Source organism: Arachis stenosperma, chromosome 3 (assembly GCF_014773155.1).
Source record: "Arachis stenosperma cultivar V10309 chromosome 3, arast.V10309.gnm1.PFL2, whole genome shotgun sequence".
In the NCBI taxonomy this organism is placed as follows: domain Eukaryota; kingdom Viridiplantae; phylum Streptophyta; class Magnoliopsida; order Fabales; family Fabaceae; genus Arachis; species Arachis stenosperma.
Genome location: NC_080379.1, coordinates 55,123,999 through 55,149,935, shown reverse-complemented (window position 1 = coordinate 55,149,935; position 25,937 = coordinate 55,123,999). Strand labels below are relative to the sequence as shown.

Sequence of the window (25,937 nt, the reverse complement as noted above, 5' to 3'; positions counted from 1 at the left end):
GATGAAGACAGTAGGAAAGCAGAGAGACGGAAGGGACAAAGCATCTCCATACGCCTATCTGAAATTCTCACCAATGAATTACATAAGTATCTCTATCTTTATGTTTTATTCATAAATCATCCATAACCATTTGAATCTGCCTGACTGAGATTTACAAGATGACCATAGCTTACTTCATACCAACAATCTCCGTGGGATCGACCCTTACTCGCGTAAGGTTTATTACTTGGACGACCCAGTGCACTTGCTGGTTAGTTGTGCGAAGTTGTGATAAAGAGTTGAGATTTCAATTGAGCGTACCATGTTGATGGCGCCATTGATGATCACAATTTCGTGCACCAAGTTTTTGGCGCCGTTGCCGGGGATTGTTTCGAGTATGGACAACTGACGGTTCATCTTGTTGCTTAGATTAGGTATTTTGCTTCAGAGTTCATAAGAATGAATTCTAGTGTTTCAAGGTGATGTTATTATCATCACCAAAGCTGATTGATTCTCATCAATTTAGCTCTTGAATGCAATGTCCTGCTGAAGCTTGGCTAGCCATGTCTAATTTCTTTAGACTGAAGCTTTAGACTAACATTGCATAATTCCTAGAATTCTCATTAAGAATTTTGATACCTTTATTTTCTTTTCCACTTAATTTTTGAAAAATCCAAAAAAAATTACAAAATCATAAAAACCAAAAATATTGTATGTTTCTTGTTGAGTCTAGAGTCTCATGTTAAGTTTGGTGTCAATTGCATGTTTCTGTTCTTCTTGCATTCATTCATGTGTCTTAAGTGATCTTCAAGATGTTCTTGATGATTTCATTGCTCTGATCTTTAAATTCTCTTGACTTGAGTATTTTGTTGTTTCTCATATGCATTCTCATTTTGTTAGTGTCAGTAGTATACAAACTACTAAGTTTGGTGTCTTGCATACATTGTTATTTGATTTTAGTTGCATTGTGATTATTCATAATAATTAAAAATCCAAAAAATTTTTAATTTGTGTCTTTTCAAGTCAATAATACAGAGAATTGAAGATTCAGAACATACAGCAGAGGAATTATACAGAAAAAGCTGGACGTTCAAAACGCCCAGTGAAGAAGGAAAACTGGCGTTTAAACGCCAGCCAGGGTGCCTGGTTGGGCGTTTAACGCCCAAAAGGGTAGCAATTTGGGCGTTAAACGCCAGAATGGATACCATTCTGGGCGTTTAACGCCAGGATGGTACAAGAGGGAAGATTTTGTTTTCAATTCAAATTTTTTTTCAAGTTTTCAAAATCTTTCAAAATCAAATCTTTTTCAAATCATATCTTTTCAATCATATGTTTTCAAAATCAATTTCTTTCCATTTACAAAAAAAAAATACTTGCTATCAATTAATGATTTGATTCAACATTTCAAGTATGTTGCCTTTTCTATTGAGAAAGGTTTAATGTCTGAATCATATCTTTTCTTGTTAGTCAAGTCATTGATTTTCAAAATCAAATCTTTTTTTTTAAATTGTTTTTCAAATCATATCTTTTTAATCACATCTTTTTCAAAATAGTTTTCAATCATATCTTTTTAATTTCTAATTTCAAAATCTTTTTCAAAAAATCACTTGATTTCTTTTCCACTCTTAGTTTTCGAAAATCAATTAGTAATTTTCAAAATGATTTTAAAATTTTTTACTGAATTTTCGAAAATCTCTTCCCCTTTTCTCACATCCTTCTATTTATGGACTAACTCTCCTCCTTAATGCACAATTCGAACTCCATCATACTTGATAAGTTCGAATTCTTCTACCTCTTCCTTCTAATTTTCTTTTCCTCTGACACCTCAAGGAATCTCTATACTGTGACATAAAGGATTCCATATTTTCTTGTTCTCTTCTCTTTCATATGAGCAGGAGCAAAGACAAAAGCATTCTTGTTGAGACTGACCCTGAACCTGAAAGGACCTTGAAGTGAAAGCTAAGAGAAGCTAAAGCACAACTCTCTGTAGAGGACCTAACAGAAATCTTCAAACAAGAAGAAGACATGGCAGCCGAAAACAACAACAATGCCAACAATGCAAGAAAGGTGCTGGGTGACTTTACTGCATCTACTCCCAACTTTTATGGGAGAAGCATCTCTATCCCTGCCATTGGAGCAAACAACTTTGAGCTTAAGCCTCAATTAGTTTCTCTAATGCAACAGAATTGCAAGTTCCATGGACATCCATTGGAAGATCCTCATCAGTTTTTAGCTGAATTCTTGCAAATTTGTGACACTGTCAAGACTAATGGGGTTGACCCTGAGGTCTACAGACTTATGCTATTCCCTTTTGCTGTAAGAGACAGAGCTAGGATATGGTTGGACTCACAACCTAAAGAAAGCCTGAACTCTTGGGAAAAGCTAGTCAATGCCTTCTTGGCAAAGTTCTTTTCACCTCGAAAATTGAGTAAGCTTAGAGTGGAAGTCCAAACCTTCAGACAGAAGGAAGGAGAATCCCTCTATGAAGCTTGGGAAAGATACAAACAATTGATCAGAAAGTGTCCCTCTGACATGCTTTCTGAATGGAGCATCATAGGTATTTTCTATGATGGTCTGTCTGAACTGTCCAAGATGTCATTGGATAGCTCTGCTGGAGGATCTCTTCATCTGAAGAAGACGCCTACAGAAGCTCAAGAGCTCATTGAAATGGTTGCAAATAACCAATTCATGTACACTTCTGAAAGGAATCCTGTGAAAAATGGGACAAATCAGAAGAAAGGAGTTCTTGAGATTGACACTCTGAATGCCATACTGGCTCAGAAAAAAATATTGACTCAGCAAGTCAATTTGATTTCTCAAAGTCTGTCTGGAATGCAAGCTGTACCAGGCAGTACTAAGGATGCTTCATCTGAAGAAGAAGCTTATGATCCTGAGAACCCTTCAATGGAAGAGGTGAATTACATGGGAGACCCCTATGGAAACACCTATAATTATTCATGGAGAAATCATCCAAATCTCTCATGGAAGGATCAACAGAGACCTCAACAAGGTTTCAACAACAATAATGGTGGAAGAAACAGGTTCAGCAATGGCAAGCCTTTTCCATCATCTTCTCAGCAACAGACAGAGAATTCTAAGCAGAACCACTCTGACTTAGCAACCATGGTCTCTGATCTAATCAAAACCACTCAAAGTTTCATGACTGAAACAAGGTCCTCCATTAGAAACTTGGAGGCACAAGTGAGACAGCTGAGTAAGAGAGTTACTGAACTTCCTCCTAGTACTCTTCCAAGCATTACAGAAGAGAATCCAAAAGGAGAATGCAAGGCCATTAACATGATCCACATGGCCGAACTAGGAGAGGTGGAAGAGGCAGTGAACGCCACTGAGGAAGACCTCAATGGACGTCCACTGGCCTCCAATGAGTTCCCTAATGAGGAACCATGGGAATCTGAGGCTCACACTGAGACCATAGAGATTCCATTGGATTTACTTCTGCCATTCATGAGCTCTGATGAGTATTCTTCCTCTGAAGAGGACGAATATGTCACTGAAGAGCAAGTTGCTAAGTACCTTGGAGCAATCATGAAGCTAAATGACAAGTTATTTGGTAATGAGTCTTGGGAGAACGAACCTCCTGTGCTCACCAAAGAACTGGATGACTTGTCTAGGCAGAAATTACCTCAAAAGAGACAAGACCTTGGAAAGTTTTCAATACCTTGTACCATAGGCACCATGACCTTTAAGAAGGCTCTGTGTGACCTAGGGTCAAGTATAAACCTCATGCCTCTCTCTGTAATGGAGAAGCTAGGGATCTTTGAGGTGCAAGCTGCAAGAATCTCACTAGAGATGGCAGACAATTCAAGAAAACAAGCTTATGGACTTGTAGAGGATGTTCTGGTAAAGATTGAAGACCATTACATCCCTGCTGATTTCATAGTCCTAGAGACTGGGAAGTGCATGGATGAATCCATCATCCTTGGCAGACCCTTCCTAGCCACAGCAAAAGCTGTGATTGATGTGGACAGAGGAGAATTGATCATTCAAGTGAATGAAGAATTCTTTGTGTTTAAGGCTCAAGGATATCCCTCTGTCACCATGGAGAGGAAGCATGAAGAGCTTCTCTCAAAACAGAGCCAAATAGAGCCCCCACAGTCAAACTCTAAGTTTGGTGTTGGGAGGCCACAACCAACTTCTAAGTTTGGTGTTGAACCCCCACATTCAAACTCTAAGTTTGGTGTTGGGAGGTTCCAGCTTTGCTCTGAGTATCTGTGAGGCTCCATGAGAGCCCTCTGTCAAGCTACTGACATTAAAGAAGCGCTTGTTGGGAGGCAACCCAATGTTATATTCAATCTATTTTTCTTTGTTATTTCATGTTTTCTGTAGGTTGATGATCATGGGAAGTTAAAAACATCAATTGAAAAAGTAAAAACAGAATGAAAAAACAGAAAGAAAAACAACACACCCTGGAGGAAGATCTTGCTGCCGTTTAAACGCCAGTAAGGGCAGCAAATGGGCATTTAACGCCCAGTCTGGCACCATTCTGGGCGTTTAACGCCAGAAAGGGGCACCAGACTGGCGTTAAACGCCAGGAAAAGGCAAGAAGTTGGCGTTAAATGCCAGAAATGGGCACCAGCCCGGCGTTTAACGCCAAAATTGGCATGAAGAGTATTTTTGCTCGCCACATGGTGCAGGGATGAATTTTCCTTGACACCTCAGGATCTGTGGACCCCACAGGATCCCCACCTACCCCACCACCCTCTCTCTTCTTCTTCACCCATTCACCAATCACCTTAACCACTCTTCCCCAAAAACCCCTCACCTATCAAATCCCATCTTTCTCTTCACCACTCACATCCATCCTTCATAAAACCCCACCTACCTCACCATTCAAATTCAAACCACTTTCCCTCCCAAACCCACCCATTCATAACCGAACCCTACCCCTCTCTCCACCCCTATATAAACCCATATTCACTCCTTCATTTTCACACAACCTAAACACTACTTCTCCCCCTTTGGCCGAACCACAAAGCCATCTCCATTTCCTCTATTTCTTCTTCTTCTACTCTCTTCTTTCTTCTTTTGCTTGAGGATGAGCAAACCTTCTAAGTTTGGTGTGGTAAAAGCATTGCTTTTTATTTTTCCATAACCGTTTATGGCATCTAAGGCCGGAGAAACCTCTAGAAAGAGGAAAGGGAAGGCAAAAGCTTCCACCTCCGAGTCATGGGAGATGGAGAGATTCATCTCAAGGGTGCAGCAAGACCACTTCTATGAAGTTGTGGCCATGAAGAAGGTGATCCCCGAGGTCCCTTTTCAAACTCAAAAAAAGGTCAACTTTGATCAAAGGTTGGACCAAGTCCTCATAGACATTTGTGAAGAGGCGATCAATGGAAGAGAGATTCAAGAGGGAAGCCGGTTCAACTGAGAAGGCATGACCTCAAGCCCGTGGCTAGGGGATGGTTGGAGTTTATCCAACACTCAATCATTCCCACTAGCAACCGGTCTGAAGTTACTATAGACCGGGCTATCATGATTCATAGCATCATGATTGGAGAGGAAGTAGAAGTTCATGAGGTCATATCCCAAGAACTTTATAAGGTGGCGGACAAGTCCTCTACCTTGGCAAGGTTAGCCTTTCCTCATCTCATTTGTCACCTCTGTTATTCAGTTGGAGTTGACATATAGGGAGACATCTCCATTGATGAGGACAAGCCCATCACTAAGAAAAGGATGGAGCAAACAAGAGATCCCACTCATCATGAAATCCCTGAGATACCTCAAGGGATGCACTTTCTTCCACAAAACTATTGGGAGCAAATCAACACCTCCCTAGGAAAATTGAGTTCCAACATGGGACAACTAAGGGTGGAGCACCAAGAACATTCCATCCTCCTCCATGAAATTAGAGAAGATCAAAGAATCATGAGAGAGGAGCAACAAAGGCAAGGAAGAGACATTGAGGAGCTCAAGCACTCCATAAGATCTTCAAGAGGAAGAACAAGTCACCATCACTAAGGTGGACCCGTTCTTTAATCTCCTTGTTCTTTATTTTCCTGTTTTTCGAATTTTATGCTTATGTTTATCTATGTTTGTGTCTCATGATCATTAGTGTCTTAGTGTCTATGCCTTAAAGTTATGAATGTCCTATGAATCCATCACCTTTCTTGAATGAAAAATGTTCTTAATTGAAAAAGAGAAGAATTACATGAATTTTGACTTTTATAACAGATTAATTATTTTGATGTGGTGGCAATACTTTTGTTTTCTGAATTTATGCTTAAACAGTGCATATGTCTTTTGAATTTGTTGTTCATGAATGTTGGCTCTTGAAAGAATGATGAAAAAGGAGACATGTTACTGAGGATCTGAAAAATCATAAAAATGATTCTTGAAGCAAGAAAAAGCAGTGAATACTCAAAAAAAAAAAAGAGAGATAGAAAAACGAAAAAAAAGAAAAAGAAAAAGAAAAAGAAAGAAATAAAGTTGTGATCCAAGGCAAAAAGAGTGTGCTTAAGAACCCTGGACACCTCTAATTGGGGACTCTAGCAAAGCTGAGTCACTATCTGAAAAGGTTCACCCAATTATGTGTCTGTGGCATGTATGTATCCGGTGGTAATACTGGAAGACAGAGTGCTTTGGGCCATGGCCAATACTCATAAAGTAGTTGTGTTCAAGAATCATCATACTTAACTAGGAGAATCAATAACACTATCTGGATTCTGAGTTCCTATAGAAGCCAATCATTCTGAATTTCAAAGGATAGAGTGAGATGCCAAAACTGTTCAGAGGCAAAAAGCTAAAAGCCCCGCTCATCTAATTAATACTGATCTTCATAGATGTTTTTGGAATTCATTGCATATTCTCTTCTCTTTATCTTATTTGATTTTCAGTTGCTTGGGGACAAGCAACAATTTAAGTTTGGTGTTGTGATGAGCGGATAATTTATACGCTTTTTGGCATTATTCTTAGTATGTTTTTAGAATGTTTTAGTTAGTTTTTAGTATATTTTTATTAGTTTTTAGTTAAAATTCACTTTTCTGGACTTTACTATGATTTATGTGTTTTTCTGTGATTTCAGGTATTTTCTGGCTGAAATTGAGGGACCTGAGCAAAAATCTGATTCAGAGGCTGAAAAGGACTGCAGATGCTGTTAGATTCTGACCTCCCTGCACTCGAAGTGGATTTTCTGGAGCTATAGAAGCCCAATTGGCGCGCTCTAACGGCGTTGGAAAGTAGACATCCTGGGCTTTCCAGCAGTGTATAATAGTTTATACTTTGCCCAAGATTTGATGGCCCAAACCGGCGTTCCAAATCAGCTCAAGAATGCCCGACGTTAAACGCCGGAACTGGCACAAGAATGGGAGTTAAATGCCCAAACTGGCATAGAAGCTGGCGTTTAACTCCAAGAAAAGTCTCTACACATGAAAGCTTCAATGCTCAGCCCAAGCACACACCAAGTGGGCCCGGAAGTAGATTTTTATGTCATTTACTCATTTCTGTAAACCCTAGGCTACTAGTTCTCTACAAATAGGACCTTTTTACTATTGTATTTTCATCTTGGTAGCTATCTTTGAGTAGTCTTATGCTATCTTAGATCAGAGGGCTGGCCATTCGGCCATGCCTAGATCTTGGTTCTTCTGGTTCTCTCTCTGGGGCCGAAGCCAATGATCACTATTATCACTTATGTATTTTCAACGGTGGAGTTTCTACACACCATAGATTAAGGTGTGGAGCTCTGCTGTACCTCGAGTATTAATACAATTACTATTGTTCTTCTATTCAATTCATCTTATTCTTGTTCTAAGATATCACTTGTTCCTCAACTTGATGAATATGATGATCCGTGACACTTATCATCATTCTCACCTATGAACGTGTGCCTGACAACCACCTCCGTTCTACCTTAGATTGAGTGGATATCTCTTTGATTTCTTAATCAGAATCTTCGTAGTATAAGCTAGAATTGATTGCGGCATTCAAGAGAATCCAGAAGGTCTAAACCTTGTCTGTGGTATTTAATGAGCGGATAATTTATACGCTTTTTGGCACTATTTTTAGTATGTTTTTAGTACATTTTAGTTAGTTTTTAGTATGTTTTTATTAGTTTTTATTTAAAATTCCCTTTTCTGGGCTTTACTATGAGTTTGTGTGTTTTTCTGTGATTTCAGGTAATTTCTGGCTGAAATTGAGGGACCTGAGCAAAAATCTGATTCAGAGGCTGAAAAAAGACTGCAGATGTTGTTGGATTCTGACCTCCATGCACTCGAAGTAGATTTTCTGGAGCTACAAAAGCCCAATTGGCTCGCTCTTAATTGCGTTGGAAAGTAGACATTCTGGACTTTCCAGCAATATATAATAGTCCATACTTTGCCCGAGATTTGATGGCCCAAACCGGCGTTGCAAATCAGCTTCAGAATTCCCGGCGTTTAACGCCGGAACTGGCACAAAAATTGGAGTTAAACGCCCAAACTGGCACAAAAGCTGGCGTTTAACTCTAGGAAAAGTCTCTACACATGAAAGCTTCAATGCTCAGCCCAGGCACACGCCAAGTGGACCCTGGAAGTGGATTTTTACGTCATTTACTCATTTCTGTATATCCTAGGTTACTAGTTCACTATTAATAGGACCTTTTGATATTGTATCTCTACCTTATGACACTTTACACGTTTCTTATTGTATCTTCTACGGCATGAGTCTCTAAACCCCATGGTTGGGGGTGAGGAGCTCTGTTGTGTCTTGATGGATTAATGCAATTACTACTGTTTTTCATTCAAACACGCTTGTTTCCATTCTAAGATATCACTTGCTCCTCAACTTGATGAATGTGATGATCCGTGACACTTATCATCATTCTCACCTATGAACGTGTGCCTGACAACCACCTCCGTTCTACCTTAGATTGAGTGGATATCTCTTGGATTCTTTAACCAGAATCTTCGTGGTATAAGCTAGAATTGATGGCGGCATTCAAGAGAATCCGGAAGGTCTAAACCTTGTCTCTGGTATTCTGAGTAGGATTCAAGGATTGAATGACTATGACGGGCTTCAAACTCCTGAAGGCTGGGCGTTAGTGACAGACGCAAAAGAATCACTGGATTCTATTCCAACCTGATTGAGAACCGACAGATGATTAGCCGTGCTGTGACAGAGCGCGTTGAACATTTTCATTGAGAGGATGGGAGGTAGCCATTGACAACGGTGAAACCCTACATACAGCTTGCCATGGAAGGAGCCTTGCGTGCTTGAAGAAGAAGACAGTAGGAAAGCAGATATTCAGAAGATAGAGCATCTTCAAAACCTCAACCTGTTCTCCATTACTGCAAAACAAGTATTTATTTCATGTTCTTCTACTTTTCACAATTAAACCTGAGAATTACTGATCTCCTGACTAAGAGTTACAAGATAACCATAGCTTGCTTCAAGCCGACAATCTCCGTGGGATCGACCCTTACTCACGTAAGGTATTACTTGGACGACCCAGTGCACTTGCTGGTTAGTTGTGCGGAATTGCAAAAGTGTGATTGAAATTTCGTGCACCAGTATTCTGAGTAGGATTCAAGGATTGAATGACTGTGACGAGCTTCAAACTCCTGAAGGCTGGGCGTTAGTGACAGACGCAAAAGAATCACTGGATTCTATTCCAACCTGATTGAGAACCGACAGATGATTAGCCGTGCTGTGACAGAGCGCGTTGAACATTTTCACTGAGAGGACGGGATTGTAGCTACTGACAACGGTGATGCCCAACATACAGCTTGCCATAGAAAGGAGTAAGAAGGATTGGATGAAGATAGTAGGAAAGCAGAGAGACGGAAGGGACAAAGCATCTCCATACGCTTATCTGAAATTCTCACCAATGAATTACATAAGTATCTCTATCTTTATGTTTTATTCATAAATCATCCATAACCATTTGAATCTGCCTGACTGAGATTTACAAGATGACCATAGCTTGCTTCATACCAACAATCTCCGTGGGATCGACCCTTACTCGCGTAAGGTTTATTACTTGGACGACCCAGTGCACTTGCTGGTTAGTTGTGCGAAGTTGTGATAAAGAGTTGAGATTTCAATTGAGCGTACCATGTTGATGGCGCCATTGATGATCACAATTTCGTGCACCAGTAGGTAGGTTCTGGATTCCCGAGCACACCTTGTTGAATCTTTTCATATAGACTCGTAGAGATTCTCTGACTTCTTGTTTTATTCCCAAGAGGCTTGGTGTAAGATCCAGAATTTTCGAAAAATATTATTATGAGTTAATTTTAATTTATTAATTCATTAAAGACTTTATTTTTAGAAATTATTGTATTAAAAGTAATTAAATTAAGTTTTGATAATTAAATTAAAAATTTTACTTAATCTTATAATATTGAATAATTTTCTATATTTAAACTATTAAACTTAGTAGTTGTATAAGAATAAGAATTTTATATAATTCGGGTTAAATAATTAATATTTTATAATTTAATACTCATATTTTAGGAAACAAAGAAAATTAATCATATTATGTCTAATTTTTTTTGAATTAGAATATTTATTAGAAAATAATTTATATATTGATGAACAAATGATACTTTCTTTAAAGATAATTTTATTAGATTAAACTAAGTTTTTAATACCATTTTATACCCTACTTATATTATCAATTGTCCTAAAAATGAAACCCTAATTTGCTAAATACTTCTTAAAATCCTAACCCTAATTTCCCTATTCCCTTTATCCGCCACACCCCTTTCAACTTTTCCTTTCTTCCAAAATCAAACACAGACACAGCACATAGCAGCAGAAAAAAAAAGAGAAATCAGCAGAAAGAAAGAAAAGAGAGGAGAGGGTGCGAATTAGAAGAAAGGAGAAGGGGGGAGAGTGCGCCGGCGGGAGTCACTGCCGCTCGTCGCACCGCTGTCGTCATTCGTCCATGGGTGAAGCAGAGGAGAGAGATCCGTGAGGAAGGGGGGACCGCGACCTGTTCAGCCGCCGTTCGTGGAGTCCGCGCCAGCGTCGTCGCGGAGGAACGTCCTTGTCATCGCGAGCTGTCGCCATCGCCGACCAGAACCCATTACTGTCGCCGCCATAACCGCCGCGAAGGAGGAAGCCCAGAGGAGAGAGAGAGACCGCGCGACTCTGAGGAAGGAGGACGCGGCCAGTGACGCGAGGAGCGCGACCCACTGCACGGAGCTGCGTCGTCGTGTGCTGTTGCCGTCGCCTCAAAATGTGGCCACCGTCGAGCTTCGAGGAGAGAGAAGGGAGCTCGCGGTCACAGTTCAATCACCATCGAGCTTGAAGGGAAGCGCCACTGATATCACCCGACAGCAGCTTCCCCTGCGTTCCCAATTAAATTCTTGAAACCGTAACACTCTTGCTCGTACTCTGCTTCCCAATTTTATTTCTCTATATTTTTATTCTGGATAAAATAGTGTATGTTCCTGTTTAGTACTACCGTCGCCATCGTCAATCTAGATCCTAGCTCGCTGCTGCTGATGGTGGTGGTAAGCCAAACTGTCATCCTTGATGCTGGAGAAGGACACCGGAGTTGCTATTCTGGTTCTGATGCAATTCGTCTCTGTCCCGGATCACCGTTGTCTTCTGTTCTGCTTCTGCTTCTAGTTGCGCCGGTACTGATGTAGTTGCCGCTCCATCGTTCTATTTTTCCATAACTGTAGTGAGTTCCTAACTAAAATTCTTATTGTTATTGTTGTTATTTGCTTGTTGAGGGTTTTGGGTATTCACGTCTCAGGGTTGAACCATTGTAACTATGGAGCTGTGTTTGATGGTGTTATTGCAGAGAGTTTTCAGTGTAGCTAATGCCACTGCCGTTGTTTCGTTCTCTTAGTACAGTAAGTGTTTCTATTTTGAAACCCTCGCGTTAGTATTCAATTATATGTTTCTCAGTTTTACGTGACTTTAACGTCTCAGGGTCGAGTTCTGTTGTGAATGGTGCTTTTTGGGCTATATGGTTGTGGGAAATAGTCGGAGTCAATGCCGTTCGATTTCGGAATGAGGAAAAAAGGAATTCTTCGACGCGTTTGGTTAGTGGTTTCGCGAGATAGGTTTTTCTTTAAATCTATTTTATATTATAGATTTGTTATAAATAGATATTGATACAAAAAGATATACTTCTATGATTATATTTGTCTTGTGAATGTGATGGTTTGTTAGATTGAATTATTGGTTGCTTGATTGCGTGAGTGGTGTACGGTTGTCGATAAGAAATTGGTTTGAAATGTTAATTACTTGATTATTATGAAAGTTGATTTTCTTGGTTTTGGAATTTATTTGGTAATGTAAATGAATCGATTTTTGGAAATGATTTGAGATATGAAAATAAATTGGTTCTAGAAGCGGTTTGATTTTGAGTTAGTCTAATTTTATAACTGATTTAATATTTGAGTTGGTTTGATTTTAAAAAGAGTTTTATTATTGGAATTGGTTCGATTTGAAAATAATTTGATATTGGAACTAGTTGAATTTTGAAAAATGATTGAGATTTAGAAATGGTTGAGAAAAGGTTTGAGAAATGTTTGGATGGGACCCAAAAAAAGGTGGCTAAAATCCGAGTTTTAGAGGACATGCTGTCAAAATTTTATAAAATTAGAAGTTTCATTTGAAGTAGTTATTTTAAAAGGTTTAATTTTAAGCATTATATGGTTGAAGATTACTTTATTTATCAAAGGAAGAGTTATATTTCGGATTGGTAATTATTAGTGAACGGAATGGAAAGAAGGATGATGAGGATTTTCTTTGAAATATTATTTTGAATGAATTTGGAAATGAGATATGAATTGATGAATGATGATGATGTTGAGAATGACTTAGACATTGATAATGTTGAATGAATTATTTATATGGCTTATGAAATTGAATTATCTGAGACACAAGTTTTCCTGGGTAAATGCAATGGCTTGCCACCACTTGCTCCAAGTTGAGACTCGATACCCTGTTGACCCTACGACGTAAGGGTGACCGGGCACTTATAAATTTCCGGGAATGGTACCCCCATTGAGCGATTTGATATATATTTATGAGAAAAAGCTATGCATAGACTCACGGGGATGCGTGTCGGGGGACAGTCTAAGGTTTTCGGACTTGTCGGGTTGGCTGGATAACCTACAGATGAGCTCATTAGCCATAAGACAGGCATGCATCATATGCATTTGTATGCTTTGCTTAAGTTTGAACTTGTTTTGGTTTGCCTAATTGTTAAACTGTTCTTAACTGCTACCTGAACTATTTGTTGTAACTGCTACCTAAACCTGTGCTTTCCTTGTCTGTCTTGTCTGTATTTGTTCTGGTGTGCTACATTTGAGAATGAACTTTGGTGCTAAATTGATGATTGTGTTGATTGATTGCGTGGTTGGTTTCTGATTGAGATTTTCTTATAAGAAAAGAAAGGTTTTGGATTTCTGAAAAATTAAGCATTGTTTCTTTGAAAAGGTTTTGAACGATTAACTATTGGTTTTTAAAAGGATTCATAAGGCAATGATAATCACTGAGTTTGAAAACTATTTTCTTATTACGTATCTTCTTATGACGATTCTGAAACTTCGTGGTGAGACCGTGTGGTTAGGTTCTCACCCCCCTACAGCTTTACCTTTTCAGGAATCAGATGAAGAACTATTATGAAGAGTTTTACTGCGTTTTGGTTTATATGATGTTGTATTAATTAGATTATTTTTCTTCCTTCGTCTTTGTTATTACAATTCTGTAAGAGGGATAGGAGTTTTGTGTTTTATATGTATATTATTTTACAAGCTATTAGGTAAGAAATCTTGTATATGAATCTATGTGTTTGTTTTTTTTAAGATAAAGTGTTTATTTCCGGTTTTCAAAGAAATAAGCGATACGGTGTCGAGTCACAGGCTCCTATTTTAATATCTAGTATATAAAGTAGTCGTAATACTTCTTGCTATCAGAGTGGCGCAGTCGGAAGCGTGACATTCTGGTAGTGAGGGTGTTACACTTGGCACATGTTTGACTTTGTCTTTTTGAATGGAGAATCAGGTGAGAAAACATCTTGTAAGGTCGTCGAAGTAGGTTACCGATCTTGGTGGTAGACTATCGAACCACTTCATTGCAGCCTTGGTCAATGTTGTTGGGAAAGCTTTACAACGAGTTGCATCTAACGCATTAGCAAAGTACATTCGACCCTTGAAATTACTTAAATGATGTCTCGAGTCAGTCGTCCCGTTGTAAAGGTCCATGTCCGAGCTTTTAAAGTTTATGAGAACTCTAGCCCGCATGATTTCCTCTATAAATGGATTTTCACCTCCTAAAGGTGTTTCTTCCCGATCAATGTGGGGTCTCCTACCCCTGAGGTTGGATTCTAGTTTCAAGAATTTTTCTTCTAATTTCCTTCGTTGTCGTACCTCCATTCTTAGTGCTCTTTCGGATTCTCGTTCTCACTCGAGCTCCTGCTCGAGTTGTTCCAGCCGACCTTGATGTCCGTTTATAAGCCCCATAATTTTTGTAGGATCTCTTTTCCCAGATTCTTCAGATTGATAAAATTTTGAACTTATCCTATGTCCTTTTAGATTTGATTGATGTGGGTTTCTGGCAACAACTTTTTCTTTATCAACTCGGAGAGATATAACTAATGCTTGCTCATCATTATATTGCGCTTTTTTTCGGATTTCATAATCGAAAGCTATGTGTTCATTTTTTAGAATGTCGTCCGCCATTATACGGTGTTGATTTCCAGATTCCTGACAGAAGTGTTAATGATTTGAGACTTACTTAGAATCAGAGTGATTTGGATTTGAACACGAGTTTCAGATGTCTTTAAGTGAAAGGTCCGATATCTTCTCCTGGGAACTGGAGTATGAACATATACCTAAATAGATAATAATTAATTTAGTGGTTAAATGTTTTACCCCCTTTTTTGGTTCACTTATTAGTGGCGGTTGAAGGTTTGGTTCTTGAATATGGAATGTCATTTTAATTTCCCCCGCAACGTTGTATACTAATTTTTGGCATTATCTTATCTTGCGTGTTACCAAAAGAAAGAGATATTAACTTTGTTTTGCAGAGACTAAATCCAAAACGTGTAGAGTCTTCTCTCTTGTCACTCTCAAGCAACAAAATAAAAATACAAATACGTCCCGCATGTATATCCACATACATGTCACTTCTATATATCATAAATATAACTTCTTGACTTCTTGTCCCAGGATAATAAAGTCAAAATATTTATTTATGTCTTGCTTTTTTTTTTTCCGGCTAAATCTCATCTGAACCCAGATACCATACCAAATCATTTGCTGATTTTATTTCAATAGCTTGATTCCTTCCCTAAAAAACAAAAGGAGTTGTTAGTAATTAAAATTCCTTAACAACGGTGTTATATGAAAGGAGCATTCAACTTTAGACACTTAAATCTTTTTCTTCGTTTTCATTTCTTCTTTATTTACTTGGTTTTTTCAGTTAATAGGTAGAGCCTAAAAATAAATTAGACAGCACCAAGTTTGAAGAGCATGGCTTCCAATATTGTGACAATAATTTCAAGTTTTGTTATAGCAGTGATAGTAGCTATCACAGTTCAGATCTTCTACTTCTCACCCATAGATCCACTACCACTGGAGATTCCACCTTCATCTTCTGCTAGACACAACCAATTAAAGGTAAAGGATACAAATCCATATACGGCAATGATTCAGTATCCGGTTTTGCCAAAAATATTTTAGAGACAATAAAAAATTCGTCCAAAACCGTCTAAAGTTATTTTATTTTACAAAAATTGTGGAACGAAAGAATTGTATTTTGATACGTGTGATATTTTTTGGTTGGCAGAACATAATTAAGCTAGGAGAAGGGGTTCTGAAGGATCCAGAAGATGTTTGTTTTGACAAAGAGGGAACTCTGTATGCTGCTACAAGAGATGGTTGGATTAAAAGATTACCAAGAAATAATGGAGATTGGGAGAATTGGAAGCATATTGATAGTAACACTTTGCTAGGAATCACTCCTTCTAAAGATGGTGGCCTAATCGTATGTGACGCTACAAAGGTGTAACCTAACTAAACTCTCACTCGCCAAACTTTTCTTTCCAGTTTTCAATTTTTTTATTGGAGAAACTCTTGGATACTAGTAATTTTAAGTATTTTTTATTATCATTTAGCTAATTTAAACATTAAATTGACTTTAACGAATGAATTTTATTAATTTATGTATATAAAGTTTGAAAAATATAGGTACAAACTGTATTGATTTATGCTAATAAGTTATAGTTATAATGGTATAGTCTTCTCATACTCACTTAAGAGGTCGCGAGTTTGAATCTCCCTTTCTTTGATAAAAAAAACTGTACTAATTTATGGGTTTAAAATTTTAGTAAATATAGGTATAAATTATATGTTTTTAAAATATTTATAAATATGAATATAAATTATTACTGACTAAAAAAATAATAATATTTGTTAGACATATAACATTATTTTTTTATTGTCCATCCATAGGGTATTTATGAAAGTATGGGATTGCAAAAAATAATTAGAAAACCACCCACCCACATCTTTGTGGTAATTACAATGCTGCCGTGCTAATTATTATTTCATGTAATCAACTAATTAAGTATGTGACACGCAGAGAGTATAAGGTCGTGTTTGGTTTAGTAGACTGAAACAGAGAGATACAGGAAAAAAAAATGTTTGTATATCTTTTTGCTTTTTGTATTACTAAGAAGTAGGAACAATGGAACCAGGAGTACAGGACATGGAAAGTTGAAAACAAAATCTTTATTTATTTATTTATTTACTTTGAAACACAAAAAACAGTATATTTTGTGCTACTGATATAGAGTTTTGTAAACTCTAATGTATAAGTATTATTAAAATCAAGAACAAAGTGAGTAAATAGATCACAAATAAGTAAGCTTTTTTATAATATTCATGTAAACATATTTATTTGATGAAGTATAAAATTTGAAGGAGTAAATTATAGTTTCTTATGTTTGTAAGCAAATAAAATTATTTAATTTAAAAATAAAATTTTATATTCTGTGCAAAAAAAATTTTTGTTTATTACGTAATATATATCCATCAAATACTTGACAAACAAATACCTATTGAGTAAGATACTGAATTGCAAGATTCTCATATCGCCAATAACTTTCCTAGGGAATTGCCACATATCTATGAAAGAAAATATGAACAAGGACTAGGTAATGTAGTTACGCATTTCAATTGCATATTTATGTACAGGGTTTATTCAAGGTTACAGAGGATGATGGTTTCACTGTTCTCGTTTCATCACAAGGGAATGGTTCTCAAATCAAGTAAGAAACCTTGAATTTTTTTCTCTTCCTTTTCATTTAAATTATTTTTCAGGTCATTTATTCATAGACTCAGTTGCTGGCTTGTGGCTCTTAAATGTGAAAAAATATTTTTAAAATAGCCATATTTTTAAGACTCAATTCGGATGATGATATTTATCATATGTTAGAGATTTATTGATCTAGTTCTAGCTACAATGGTTGTAACTGAAATTAAAAAAAAGGAAAATGTTAGGTTCTAAATTTAATTTTACAAACAGTTAGTCAAAATGATAGAATATATCTGATTTTATATGCAATAAAAAATATTTTTAAATTAAAAAAAATTATCACGCTGTTTTTAGACTGACTATATTATATAGAGCAAAGTGTTGGACAGTAAAAAGTGAGAACAAACATAAGTGTGATAGAAATAAAAATATTGAAATGAATGAACACTCACATACGTATGGATAAAATAAAAAATAAAGATATAAGAGAGAAAATTAGTGTAATATTTATTATAAAAAAATAATAAAATTTTGTCTCAAATGTGGGAAGAAAATTAGTAGAACATCCAATAAAAATAGATGAAATAAAAAGTAAATAAATAGTAAATGATAGAAAATTTTTTAAAAAGATTATATATAAGATAGTAAAAAAGATCTGTATATCAAAAATGCCACTATAGACATAATATATAATAAAAAATAATAACGTTGTTTTGATTTATGTAATCAATTATATTTGGCTGAATAAGATTCTGTTGTTGTTATAGGTCGTGTAAAATTATAATAATAATGATTAAGCCTCATACAATTACAGAACAAACCAACGGAAGTATTTTATTTATTTTTATTTTTCTTGTTTTAAACGTCAAATGTGAGAAATACATAGAAAGCTAGAAAGTTGCAACTAGCTAGTTCGGGGATGTTAAGGAATATTTTCCTGTTGGTTACATGGAATTAAGGGTAGCTACATCATACATAACTCATCAATGGATGGTGCCATTTTAATATTAAAATATTCAATGCTCTTTCATTTGCCCCTGCTGGTTGCACTTTCGCACAATCGATTAAGGTAAACTTGATTGTTAAAATAATGCATGTTCTTTACCCCATGGTTCCAATCGGCTAATTTTTTTACAAATGGAATAAAAAATTAGAAAATCGAAGGGTTAGATTTTTATATTATATAAATCAAAGGATCTGATTTATGGTGAGATAAATCTTTTTTTGTTCTCAAGTAAATTGGAGAGGTCAATTAGTATGTTTAAAAAAAATTTTGATGTTACAAATATAAATCTCACTCTCAAATTTGTGGTATCAACATAAAAAAAATTAAAAATCATAAATCTAATTCTTAAATTTATGATATCTATACAAATAAAAAACATACTAAATTTTCACATTATTAAAATGCACCATTACAACTCAATAATAAAAACAAAAAGCGTCCAATTGCAACTTGTAACACTCATCAATCAATGGACATTTTGTGCTTTTCAGGTAACAACTTTTAGATAAACAATTATTGTACTCTTGATAGATGTTAAAGTTTGGTTATTAGAATTGAAGCAATAATTTATCCAGTCAAAATATTAGATTATTAAATAATTGGTTGGATGACTAATTAAAATATTATCATTAAATAATTATAAAAAATTTATTTCTTTTTATAATAGATTTTTTAAAATTTGGTTTATATTAAATTAACTATTTTTTTGAATTTCATACATTATGGTATGTCCACAACAAGTGTTTGAAAAGGCTGAAACAGTTTTGCAGATGATGTGATAGAAGCATCAGATGGAAGTATATATTTCAGTGATGCTAGCAAAAAGTATGGTTTGCATCATGTGCATCTGGATTTGCTAGAGGCAAGACCACATGGACAACTTCTAAAGTACAATCCAACTTCAAATGATGTTGATATTGTCTTGGACAAACTGTACTTTGCCAATGGAGTTGCACTCTCCAAAGACGAAGATTATCTTCTTGTGTCTGAAACCTGGAAGTAAGTATTTTCTTACGTATATGTTTTTTTTTTATTTGCATTTTGCTGATAATATCCTGAATCAATTCCCATTTAACTTTTGATTAAATATTTTAATTTTTAATAAATTTTAATTATAAAATTAATTTTTAAATTTTTTTATTTTGTTAGACAAATTAATTCTATATCAAATTTTATTAAAAATTTTAGGCAAATTCATTTCAATGGTTATTTAATAAAAATTTAATTTCGATATACTTTGTAAAGTAATTTTACATATGTATCCTATTAAATAACAACACATCAACAAAAATTATTATCTTTTTTATTGACTGCATGAATGTTCATCCAGAAGAATGGATGCGATTAGACGACTGTATAAAACATTTTATATTGTCAGTCCATCAAAATTAAGCTCATAATAAACATATAAAGTTTAAAAAAAATTTAAAATTTTCATATTAATCTCTATTTAAAAGAACAATATGATGTGATAATTAATTTATTTATAAATAAAATTTTAGATATTAATTTAATCATTAAAATTTCTATTCTAAACTAAAAACACAAAAAATTTATTGAGAATTAATTATGGATTGAATAAAGTGAGAATTAGGTCTTTATATATTTCAACTTTAGACTAATTAGTTGTTGAAGGAAAAAAAATATCAATTTGTTTCTCCACGATAGTAAACAATGAACATGATATATCTTATCAATTCATCATGTAAAATTAACGGTGGTACCTATATGTACCATTAACTACTGTGATGTATTTATTTATTTTTGAAGCAAAATTTCACTTGTTTTGGTTGGATTTTTATAGTAAATAGATAACAGTTGATAAAAGTTATATGAAAACTCAAAAAATAATAAAATTTTACTGTCTAAAACTACATCGTTTTCATACTCATGTTTTAGTAACGAAACATGCATCATTGTAAATAATAAAATACATGGACAATTTCTTTTCATTTTGCATTATCTATTTCAGAACTATTTTTTGTTATTGTGAAAAACCTAATTATAGTATATATTTTTTTTAAGATTAATTAGTCAAAAGTCAAAATCATTAAAGATCTAATTAATTATTACTTTACTCTTTTAGATTTTCCTGGAATTCTTCCCTCTTCAAGAATGGAGCATCATATTTTAAATGATATCTACCATAGAAATATAAAAATTGAGAACAGAAACACATTTTTTCTTTTCTTTTTTTCTCAAATGTACACAAAGTATAATTTTCTATCCCTTAGATAGAAAAATTATTTGTATCTTTGTTTCCATAATCAAATAATTTTTTGTGTCTATTGTTAATATGCTTGTATCTTAGAAACAGAATTCAAGTGTGGCCTTAGATATTTGGTTATACTCCATATATATTGGCATGGCATCTTCTTTTTTGAATCAGATCCAGGGTTCTGAGGCATTGGCTAAAAGGAGCAAATAAAGGCAAAACAGATATTTTCGTTGAAAACCTTCCGGGTGGACCTGATAATATCAATCTAGCTCCTGATGGTTCATTTTGGATAGCTTTGGTTTCGGTAATTATATAAAATGCTATACTCATTCAAAGGAACTTGGCATTTTATTTGAATTATTTGAATGATTACGAGGTAAGGTGTTTAATTGGTTGTTTTCCAATATTATTGATGCTGCAGCTAACTAATAATGGATTGGAGTTTATGCACAAATACACGGTAATTAAGCACTTACTAGGTTCATTTCCAAGGTTATATGGCCTTACGAGTGGTGAAACCAAGAAGGCAACAGTGGTCAATGTGGCAACTGATGGCAACATAACCAGAATATTTGGTGATAATGATGGTAGAGTGATTAATTTTGTGACTTCAGCTTTCGAGTTTGAGGATCATCTTTATTTGGGCAGTCTCAATTCCAACTTTGTTGGAAAATTACCTTTGCACAGTGCTTAGAACTTTGTTATATAGAATAGAAGGCTAAATCTCAATTTTGGTCCGTAAGATTCACGCGATTATCTATTTTGATCTCCAAAATTTAAAATTATCTATACTGGCTCTCCAGATTCAAGTTCGGACACTAATGTGGTCTTTTGACTCTTTTCGGCGATGACTAGACAAATAGAATGCTGAGATGGCACCCTCTCTGCCACGCTGGATGATGAGTAAATGACGTCATTTATCCTTGACGCCCAAACAAGTCAGAAATAAAGAATAGTGGAGGTAGAGAAGAAGAAGAATATTTTATTTTGGGTTTCCATGGTTTCTTCTCCCTTCATATATAAAGCAACGATATTTCTGACTTGTTTGGGCGACAAGGGTAAACAACGTCGTTTACTCATCATCCAGCGTGACAAGAAATATGCCATCTTAGCACTTTGTTTGCCTAATCATCGCCGGAAAGAATTGAGAGACCATATTGGTTCCTGAACTTGAATCTAAAGGACTAATATAGGTAATTTTAAATTTCAGAGACCAAATTGAATAATCGCATGAATCTCAGGGACCAAAATGAGAATTTAGTCATTGACGCATGTAGTATTATTGGTAGTTAGATAAACACTTCAAATACTCAAGGGAATTGGTCCATGTGATTATTGTCATTTTGTATCATGTCATAATAGACTCGTTTGTTTATGTATTTCAAGAAAATCCACAAACAGAAAATTGAGTAGTGTGTTTTTCATAAATTAATTTATGAATGGAAGTAATAATAGAGATGTACAATTATATTGGGTTCGGTGTGTATTCCACAAATGTGGATCAGTTGCAGTTAGTAACCTGCAAAATATAGGTTACGTTTTGTCGAACCGAAAACCAAAAAATTGAGTCAAAACGTGTCCTTGTTCCCTGCATGCAGACCGGATATGTTTTGTTGACCATTTTAAAAGTCTAAAAACGGAAGCTGCATTTGGCAGTTGGCCAAGCCAAAACGCATAAGGTTGTGTTTGACAGTCTCCCCAGTTGCATGCATGCCACGTGTTGGAGAACAGTGTTGAGGAGAGTGTATAAAATGCAAAACGCAACGAGAGAGGGGTGTTACTGAAGAGTGTTGTGTGAGGGTTGTGCAGAAAGGGATTTGAAAGGGTTTGAGAAAGTTTGTGGGAGGAAGAAGAAGAGTAGAAAGCTTACGCTCATTTGGTTCTTAAATAAAAAATGGTTCGTGATTTTACTAGACCTGAAGATCACATTATTGAATACTTAGATCATTCTCAATGAAAAAGGAATTTTTTTCAAAAATTTTGTGATAAATAAATATATGTGGATTTTGTTTATTTATCTTAACAAATAATTTTATTATTATTATTATTATTATTATTATTATTATTATTATTATTATTATTATTAAGTCTGTTGAAAAAAAATTATTATCATGAGTAGTATAATAATAAAATACTGCGTAGGATAATAATAATAAATTATTAATATTTTTTAATAATAAATAAATAATACTATTTAATAATAATAATAATAATAAATCGTTATTATTTTGTAATGATAAATAAATAATGTTTAATTATTTTTTATTATTTAATAATATTATTATTATTTTTTAAGATAATAATAGTAATAAACTAAATTCCATTCCGACATTAAACTCGCCATCTTTTCCCGCAACATTGCCTCCACCTATGACATGCAAACCACAGCCAGTCGGACAAGGCAAATAAAATAAATGGTAGTTGTAACTTTAATTAATAACCATAAGATAACATACCGATATTCGCATACTCAGGAAATTCTGGGGCATGCATGGCTTCGAGGTCTAAAGTCCGCATAAAAGACGAAATGCCAAAGGAGTGCTGACTTACAATCGCATGCGCCTCATCAAGTGTCGCCGGATTGCCTGCCAAGTCTCCGTCATTGTTTTCGTCATCGACTTCATAGTTGACTTCAAACTCCTCTTCACTGTTGTTGTTATCTTCTCCCTAATCTAACTCCGAAACATCAACATTGACATCGTCGCCAACCGCATCCATCCCCGTATGCTGTTCAAACTCAATGTACAGCTCTATAATCAGCACGTGACCTCGAGTTTGTTGATAAATAAAGAACATCCGTTGCATGCATGTGTCGTCAGTGATGAACATCAGTTGAAACTGCATCAGCCCACTAAATACTTGTACAGGATTTCTGTACAAAATGTTGCTCACCCTTTTAGAAATGTGATTCTGTATGTTCTCACAAAGACCATTTTGTAACTCCACAAAACTCATGGTACATAGAATAGCAAATGAAGACGGACATTCACAAACAAAAATCACTCCTTCATGTGTGTTTGGTATAATCTCACCGTCATAATACACTCGAATATTTGCAATATCTTCCATACTCTCAACCTCACCTAACCCGACTTTGTTGACACTACTAATTGCCAAAAAAACTCAAAGGTTTGAGATATATGAAAGTAAGAAGAATGGGAGTAGAATAGAAATGAGCAACTTCAGATGGATTGTGTTTCATATTTATAGGCAAGACTTTTGAATAAAATATTATTTCCTATACAAAACGCACCCTACGTCTTGAAGTTTTCAAAAAAATTTTTCTGGCATATGAAAAACGCAAGTTGCATTTTGGAAACCCAAAAAAATTTTGTGCTGTTGCCCACCCAAAATGCAGGCTGCGTTTGGGCCAAAACGAAAATGAAATTTTTTTTCAGAAATTAGAAAAGTATAAAATGTTACCTGTGTTTGGGTTGAATGAAAATTAAAAAAAAAATAAATGTTAAACGTTACTTGCGTTTGGTTATTTTGTTTCACGAAAAAAAAGGTAATAATAAAATGTGCAAAATGTAGGCTGCGTTTGCACTGAGCTCATAGTAGTAGAAAACACTAACACACTCCCATTTTAATGAACTATACCAAAAATTTTTTTATTTGAAAAAAAATGAGCCGTGTTTTTTTAGAAGTTAATGGAAACTACATTTGCCATAAATAGTAGTCGAAGAGAGAAAAAAATTATAAAAAGATTAAGTTAACAAATTTATTCTTATGTATTTCTAAAAGAAAAATTCATTTAGAAAAAATATAAAACTCTAATCACTATTATTAAAGTAAAATATTTTTGTTAAAATATTTTTAAAAAGATAACATGGTAAGAAATGAATTCTCCCAATTAGTTGTCAAGTGTGGTTTCTTTTATTATATATACATCTTTAAGTGAGACTAAGAAAAAATATGTAGAAAACATGGTAAGAATTCATACTTGATAATGTGATTGTAACTCAGTTTAGCAACTCGCATGTGGCAAGCATTCTTTTCAATTTTGTCAAATTTTTATTTTCATTACACTTCTTTATTGATGTTGAGAGAAGCGAATTAGTGCTGAGGTTACATGAGGATTGGATGGTGTTCAAGGTTTTTAAACCTCCACCACCCGCTGACAAAGAAGGTACTTGCATACAGAGTGCAGTGCTGAAGTATCTTCTCTTGGTGGAAACTCATACAATTTTCTGAGATATCAAACCTAAGTTTGGTGTTGGGCATTCACTACCCACCAAGGAGGGAGGAAAACCCAAGAAGAAGGTACCTAAGAGATGGAGGAACAAGAAGATTCTCACTGAAGACTTCTCACCTGGGATGAAAGTGCTATTTGCTAGAAGTCTAGTCCTATCTCATACTGTGAACAAGATCCTGTCCCCTAAGCATATTGAGCTGATCCATGAGAGCACAGGAAAGAAGCTCATAGTGAGGGGTGAGGATTTCAGCTTCCATGACTATCTTCTTCCTTAAAGGAGTTGATTGTCAAGCTAGTGACGGTAAAAAAGCGCTTGTTGAGAGGCAACCCAACCAAAAGTATCCCTTAGTTTATTTCACTTTTATCTTAGTTTGATTTCATCTTATTTTTCATTGATTTTCAAAGTTTTCCTAGGTTTTCTAACGTTTGTGATCATGTATAGCGCTTAGAACAGGGATAGGAAGACTCATATAGAAGAACAGAACACCCTGGAGGATCAATGCAATGGGCGCTAAACGCCCTCCCTGGCGTTTAGCACCATAAGGGGAGCATAAGTTTGGGAGTTTTACGCTAAATTTGGGTGTCCCAACTCAAATTTTTAACCCCCTTGGGACGTTTCACGTCCATAATAGCCGTTTAATGCCACCAAAGGGTCATCCAAAAAAAGAAAAAACAGGAAATTTAAATTTTTCTTCCCCTCCTATTACTTTTATCCTTTTCTTTATACTCATCTGTGTGCTCTTCATGTCCCTTTCCATTTTCAGTTTTCTTTACTTGGGAACAAACAAACTTTTAAGTTTGGTGTTGCAGAGCGAGCTCTCGATTTATATTATCATCGATGGCACCAAAGGGAGGTGAATCATCTTCATGAAAGAGCACAGGCTGAGGAGGGAGCAGCAACTACCATAACTGAGGTGGTTAAATTTCACTTTCCTCTTCCTTATCTTATCTTTATTTTTCAGTATTTCATTCTATTTTCTGTTTTCTATTTTGAGTTGCATGATCACTAGTAGGATTTTCTTGCTTTCTAGTTTAGTTGTTTATTTTAGTTTAGTACTTTATGTTTATTTAAAAAAATATGTCTCATGTATTACTCACTGAGCTTAAAGAATTATCAAAAGAAAAAGAAGTAGTAAAATACATGAGATTTTGAGTTATATATTATGAGTCTTCTAGTTATTTTGATGTGGTGGTACTATCTCTATTTCGAAATGCATGACCTTAACTGTGCATATTTGATATTGGAGTTGATAATATTGGTTCTTGAGGAACAAGAACTTAGAGAAGTATTATTGATTCTTGAAGCAAAACAAACAGCA

The 25,937-nt window shown here is 35.2% G+C and overlaps 1 protein-coding gene across 1 annotated transcript; it reads left to right on the top strand.

Moving 5' to 3' along the window:
- The first annotated feature begins 15,158 nt into the window (after positions 1 to 15,158).
- LOC130969099 (protein STRICTOSIDINE SYNTHASE-LIKE 4-like) lies at positions 15,159 to 21,888 on the top strand. The gene is made up of 6 exons (XM_057894684.1): positions 15,159 to 15,560; positions 15,730 to 15,945; positions 17,139 to 17,212; positions 18,968 to 19,204; positions 20,595 to 20,727; positions 20,845 to 21,888. Exons 1-6 carry the CDS (start codon positions 15,414 to 15,416, stop codon positions 21,115 to 21,117), a joined length of 1,080 nt encoding a protein of 359 aa, XP_057750667.1. The 5' UTR covers positions 15,159 to 15,413; the 3' UTR covers positions 21,118 to 21,888.
- Positions 21,889 to 25,937: the final 4,049 nt, after the last annotated feature.

Excerpts from the sequence above, each read along its gene's own strand:
- LOC130969099 (XM_057894684.1), top strand. The coding sequence starts at position 15,414 with ATGGCTTCCAATATTGTGACAATAATTTCAAGTTTTGTTATAGCAGTG. Across the intron at positions 15,946-17,138 it reads TCGTATGTGACGCTACAAAG|GGTTTATTCAAGGTTACAGA; the intron begins GTGTAACCTAAC and ends ATTTATGTACAG. Across the intron at positions 20,728-20,844 it reads TTTGGATAGCTTTGGTTTCG|CTAACTAATAATGGATTGGA; the intron begins GTAATTATATAA and ends TTGATGCTGCAG.